The 6,786-nt window shown below is 45.0% G+C and overlaps 1 protein-coding gene across 1 annotated transcript; it reads left to right on the top strand.

Annotated features, from left to right (window-relative positions):
- Positions 1-3,534: 3,534 nt before the first annotated feature.
- On the top strand, positions 3,535-6,400 carry b3galt4 (UDP-Gal:betaGlcNAc beta 1,3-galactosyltransferase, polypeptide 4). The gene has a single exon (XM_084332992.1). The coding sequence runs from the start codon at positions 3,797-3,799 to the stop codon at positions 4,943-4,945; it is 1,149 nt and encodes a 382-aa protein (XP_084189118.1). The 5' UTR covers positions 3,535-3,796; the 3' UTR covers positions 4,946-6,400.
- Positions 6,401-6,786: the final 386 nt, after the last annotated feature.

The following is a 6,786-nucleotide window of genomic DNA, read 5'->3' as shown; positions in this document are numbered from 1 at the left end:
ACTCCTTTGATCGCATTGTCATATTGACAGCACTACTATGTAATAGGTAGTACTTAATAATAATAGTGTAATATTAGCGTAATAATATTAATAAAATGATGAATGAAAGCAGGGCACGGCCAGCGTCTTGAAACATTGTGATAGAGCAGCACAAGAAAAGCAGTCCACGAATTGGATAAAAGTATTTTAACAAAGTTGGTTTAATTAGAAAAAGTAAGTTTACAAAGAGACTGTCTTGGAGAAGTCCAATCCAGGAATAATAAGTATAAAACAAAACATCTTTCTCAAGCAGACAAAGAAAGCTCTCTTGGTTTAAATCATCTAAAAGATTTTAGCTAAGAGCATAGCATAGCTCTTCAAATCTAAAGACAGAGTATTGTCATAGGGACTTTACTCTGAAAAATAACCAGACTAGGTTCCATACACCGCTAAACCTTGTCTGGGGCTACAAAAATCACGAACTGACTCAGAGCGAGCGAGCAGAGCCTTATATACTTAGGTCTGCATCATATAAAAACCTCTTACTATTGGTTCGAAAACATAGATGTCATTCTATCAACCAACCAACACACGATACGTAAAAAATGACCACTCCTCCCTCTTCCAGCCGTTACTGTAACTAAGAAAGTAATAGATTTCTTGTGGCTGTGGAAAGCCCCTAATGCATCACTGTCATTATTATGCATGTTTCCAATGGTCTGATTTTTACAGAAAAATAGATATAGCATATATATATACATGTACAATACAGTACTCATATACTTAAACACTGGTTGATATGTTCACACATCATGCATGTATTTAAAAAAAATTATAATAGTTCTTCCTCTGCCTCAGGACTGCAAGGGTTAAAACCATGCAGAAGCGATTCACTTCTCCTCGCTGACGTCAAGGTCAGCACACTGTAGCCACATTCCTGGCGTCACGAACAGTAACAAGAGGCCCTTTTCTATCCATTCTCTAGGGTTATATAAGATATAGTATAGCCATACAAGTTACAGGTATATATTCTATAGTTATATTGTTATACAGGTTTACACAAGTAGGGAGAAAGAATACAAAAGACATTCTTCATAATCACTGACTTTCAGCTCGGTGCTTAAGTCAGGGCCATACTCATTCTTTTAACAAGCTAATCTAATACATTGATTCAAACAGATATATGTTTAATTTTCAGTGTTTCTGGAGTAGGGCTTCACATGGTGTTGGGGCCCTCTCCGTCTTGGCGCGCGGTGTGGTTGTCTAGGATTCTGGTACTCCGACCAGAATCTGGTAGGGGGTGAGATGGATGTTCCCTCAGGTGTCCGAGAGGTCATCATTCTTTGGTCACGCTGGCTGTGGCCTTTGACACCTCCCCTGGCCTCTTGGATCATCATGGCCCCTTGTTCGACTACAGGCTGGACTGGATACTTCTGCAGATCCCTCCTAACCCCGCGGATCCGACCACAGGCTTGCTGATCCCTCCGCTTGGTTTGGGAAAAAGAATTAAATCAGTCTTGTAGAATTCGCAGGTCTTCCCCTCCGTGTCCACTGTAGCCCACACTTTGCCAAAATGTGGGTCTCCCTGCCGAGTCACTTTGTAGATTGTCACCCAGGCTGGCATTATCCCAATAACGTCTGTGAGGGGGGACGGGATGGCAATTGCGGGGTCACGCAAGAACTGTGACTCTCAACAGATAGGATAGGTTAAATTAATCAAGTCAGCTTTATTTACTGTATATAGTACATTTACATAATAACTCAAAGCCAACCAAAGTGATTTACAGGTAGGACACAATAAAAAACACATACAATGCAGTAACAAATAAAATACACTAAAATTACAGAAAAAGGTATAGTACACTAAGAAAACAAGAGCAAGGTGCAATATAAAAGAGACAAGAAAAATAGATAAAAAGTCCAGAGTAACAGCAAACATATAATGTACAGGTAGCAGGCTAACTCTGGTCAAAGGCCTGGGAAAAAAGGTGTTTTTTAAGCAGCGGTTTAAAAGCCTCTATAGGCTCTGGGCAGATATAATGTGGGGGGAGGCTGTTCCAGAGCCGAGGGGCAGCAGCAGTGAAGGCTCTGTCTCCCCTGGTTTTGAGCCTGGTCCTGGGCACCTCCAGCAGCAGCTGGTCAGCAGACCATGGGCCCTGGATAGGGTGTGGTGGTGCAGGAGCTCAGCGATGTATAATGTATAGTGGAGCCAGCCCACTTAGAGCTTTAAAAACAGTCAGCAGTAATTTTAAATCAATATGGAAACGGACGGGGAGCCAGTGGAGTGAAGCCAGCACTGATGTAATGTGGTCACGCTTTTTGGTACCAGTGAGAAGACGGGCAGCCGCAAATAAGGGCACATTTCTGGAATATGCAAAACAATACAAAGAGATTCAAGTTCAAGTTTTGTTTTATTTGTCACATTATAATGTACATTACAGTGAAATGCTTGGTTCTGAATGAGCCCCCTGAGATTGTGCTTCATACAGTAAAAAGTAAAAAGAATAAAGACCAAACAGCAAACACTATACAAAATATACAATATACAAACTAAAGTACAAAGTGAAGTACAAAATGCAAACAATAAAGTACAAATGCAAGCTTTTTTAAATGCAAAAATGCAAGGTTGAGGTAGGGATGTCGTGCAAATATTTTTGTAATAAATAGATACAATTCCAACATTCCAATACAAGTCAGTATTAAGCAGTACCGCGTACGTCCACCAGATGTCATAAAGACACAGTAGGAAGACAGAATGGATGAGCTGAGCGAGAAGCTGAGCCACAACCCACAAGGGACAGAGTCAGAAGCTATAAACCCAAATTAACATTACAATTAAACAGTCGTTTAGCAAACAAATGATCAAACAACATTAACAACAACAACAAAAAACGTAAGACTAGTATAATTATTTTGACAACAATAGCCTACCTCATAGGTTATTGCATGGGCATAAATCAAAGCATGGTGAATATCTATACTCAAGCAGCTTTTGCGGTTGCCATGCAAATAATACAGCAGCAGCACGTCACATTTGGAATGTCTAAATAAGTATATTCTTGTAAAGGACGCAAAATGAGTTATATCGGTATCATGGAATAGCATAGTTTGGTCGAATTACATGGCAAGCAAGCAGCATCGAATATACAAAACAATGAACACAAATAGTGCGTGCAAGTGCAAACATCTGATAAAAGCTCATAAACATCACGCCTTTATTTACAGCAAGAGGCGGTGCTTGGCCGTTTTCGCTCATACCAGGCTCTTATTAAAAAGAATGGGGCCACACATACAGCTCCAGGGCTGTACACTAGTGTTGGGCTCATGATCATCGACCGTTCCCTTTGCGCAGCTGCGGAATATTCGCTGTGTGTGTGTGTGCATGCCCCCCCCCCCCCTCCCCCCGGACGAGTGGTACCCTCGGTGCTCCTCGCTGCAGCAGCAGCACATTCTCTCCAGCCACGGTGTGATGAACAGCGGCACGACATGTGGTGCGAGGCGAGGCTGCAGCACCAAGGAGGAGGAGGAGGGTACACTACTCCCACTCGTCCGGCGGGGGCTCGTCATCATCATCCACAACGACTAGCCGCAGATTCAAACCTCTCTGATCAACGACGAGAGGGAGGAGGAGGAGATCGAGGCTGGAAGGGGTTTTATTTACACGCACACAAAGACAACACAAAAAAAACGTATAACGGAATGAAAGAGGATTACTGATCATCAAGAACACAAAGGAAGAGAGACCTTGTTGTAACAGAAAGGGGGGTGAGTTCTGGCTGGCTGGTGGTGCCCGTCACTGTGGAGGTTGGAGGTCGTCATGGTGGGACGGGGGCTGTGGGGGTGTATAAAGCCCCGGTTTGTAAAGCGCCGGTGGTTCGGCAGCAGCAGCCGGTTCGGGGTACTGCCTCTCCTCTACGTGGCGGTGGTGACCGCTGCCCTGCTGGCCCTGCTCTTTGTGGACTCCATCGAGTCCTGGGTCACCGCCATGAACATGAACACGGCGGTGGAGCCGCACGCGTGGGTGATCATCCCCCCCCCTCCCCAGAGCATCGTCCTCCCCACCCGAACCGAGGAGTTCCTGCTGATGCCCAGCCCTCTCGTCTGTCAACGGGCCAAGCCGTACCTCATCTCCATGGTTACCTCGGCCCCCGCCAACCAGAGGGCGCGTCAGGCGATCCGGGACAGTTGGGGAGGGGAGGTGGAGGTCAGGGGCCTGCGGGTCATGACCCTGTTCGTGGTGGGCGTGGTGGCCTCGGACCCGGGGCTCTCCAAGCTCCTGATCGAAGAGGCCCGTGAGAGGGGAGACCTGGTCCAGGGGCGCTTCGTGGACACGTACTCCAACCTCACCCTGAAGACACTGTCCATGCTGGGCTGGGCGCGCCGGTTCTGCCCGCAGGCGCACTTCGTGGCCAAAGTGGACGACGACGTGCTGTTCAACCCCAGCGCGCTCCTGCGTTTCCTCAACAGAAGTCGCCACCCGTACGAACAGGGGGACCTGTACCTGGGCCGGGTGCACCTGCGCGTGGCGCCGGACCGCGACCAATACAGCAAGCACTATCTGCCCGCCGGCGCGTACCCGCCCGCCGTGTTCCCGGACTACTGCAGTGGCACCGCGTACGTCCTGTCGCGCTCCGCCCTGCTCAAGCTGTCCCTGGCCGCGGCCGCCGCGCCCCTGTCCACCCCGCTGCCGCCCGAGGACGTGTTCGTGGGCCTGTGTGCCCGCGCGGCCGGCCTGCTGCCCACCCACTGTCCACTGTTCTCCGGCGGCCCCGCCGTGCCGTACGGACGCTGCTGCTACCAGGCCATGGTGTCCGTGCACCACATCGCGCCCAGGGAGATGCTGCGCTACTGGGCCGACGTGCACTCCTACCCCGCCTGCTCCTGGCTGGGCCTGCGCGCCTCTCTGGGGGTCTGTAAGGTCAGGGCGATGCTCGGGGCGGTGCTCGGGGTGGAACAGGGGCTGTGAAGGGACGCTATGTAGCTGTCTGGGGAGGGAGGGGATAGGACTGATAGTCTGTGTGCCTCGCTTCTACCACGAATAGCACAACAAGCACTCCTCTGTGTGCACTATGGACACTTTCTTTTATTTTTATAGCTTTATTTATTTTTTTATACTTGAATGTATATATGGTTGTGATACGATATAAAGCATTGTCAATGTGAAAAGGGAAATTAGATGATGAGGACTGTTAAAGAGTAATGCATTTTATTTGTATAGCACCTTTCAAGCCGGTACACTCAGAAACATTTTACATGATAAATAAAAGTACAAAGAGATCAGTATACCACATTATACTGACACAAACTAGACGGGGCATGACTGAATAGTAACTACAAACAAATACAGGACTTTTTGTTTGCATGCATTATGTTTAAAGCAAGGAAATAGAGCCGATTGGCATCTTATGACACCGTTTCTCAGCCATAGATAGCTTCAAAGCTACCTTTATAGACCGCACAGCAGGTTCCACTAGTTATCTGTCAGTCAGTAGATACAGGAAATGCATGACTATGTACTGCAGTAGACACCAAAACGAATGTAAAGACCAGGGGGTGTACTTGAGTAATTGTACTTCGTTACATTACTTAAGTACTGTTTTGGGGGATTTGTACTTTACTCGAGTATTATTAGGTTTGTATACTTGTACTTTTACTCAATTACATTTCAGAGAAAAAATACATAGTTTTTACTCCTTACATTTAAAATGCAGACCCATAAGTACAAAGTACAAATCTCGCAGGTCCAACCATTTTAATTAGTATATTTGTTTCTCTGGCCGAACTAACATTTAAACGTTATTAATCCTGTGGCAGCATTAAAAACCGCCAATCAAATCCCCATCAATGTAAAATTAACCCGCCCATACCCATGCTGATTGGTCCTTGTGCAAGACTAAAGCGGGGATCTTTGATTAAACACCTGCTATAAGAAGAATAGACAGTCCGAAAAACTTTTACTTTTTAGTACATTTAAAAGTAGACACTTTTTGACTTTTACTCAAGTGTGTTTTTAGCCAGATACCCTGACTTTTACTTGAGTACGATTTTGAGACGGTACCCATACTTTCACTTAAGTATAATTTCTGGGTACTTTTTACACCCCTGGTAGTATGGACAATTTGATAATAGGCTATTATCACAATATTTATATCACAGTATTTGCCTATAGGTATGGAAAATCCTGTTAGATAATCTAAATGTTCCATCATATTGGAATGCATGTTTAATGGAAAGTGTGACTATTTTTATTCAATCTTTAGACTCAAATCATTTAAGAGTTCAACTCTTATCAGATGATTTAGAGAAATACAGCACACAATACAAAAAAAACAGAAAGTCAATCAATAAAACAATTAAAAACAACTGCAGACTTGGGTGAAATGGTTGGTCATTAAATATTGTAAAGGGGAACTATCTTATAAATGGCCTTTTTCAGTGTTTAGCATTGTTTCCTAGCTATGTGGACTTATATTAATATTATCTATGTCTCTAATTCTCATATTGGTGCATTCTTCCAATTCTCCTCTCACAATATTCACCCTCACTGAACTGAGTCATCTGAAAATGTGATGATTTGTGATGTCAGAGAGACTCAGCTGCATGATAATGTGGCAGATGCCACCAGGCCACACAGTGGTTTAGGAGCCCAGCCTCAAAACGGCTCGAGATCTTGAGGTAGAAAAATGCTGTTTTTGAGGACTTGATTAGAAATACAAAACAATGAATTAAAAAAGAAAAAATTACAGAGGTGTTCCATAGACTCACAGGAATTGTGTAAAAGTGCCCAAATAGTGAAAGAAATAGTAA

This window comes from Notolepis coatsorum (assembly GCF_963971535.1).
Source record: "Notolepis coatsorum genome assembly, chromosome: 17".
Lineage (NCBI taxonomy): Eukaryota > Metazoa > Chordata > Actinopteri > Aulopiformes > Paralepididae > Notolepis > Notolepis coatsorum.
The sequence above is the reverse complement of the archived record's forward strand: the minus strand, read 5'-3'. Positions and strand labels throughout refer to the sequence as shown.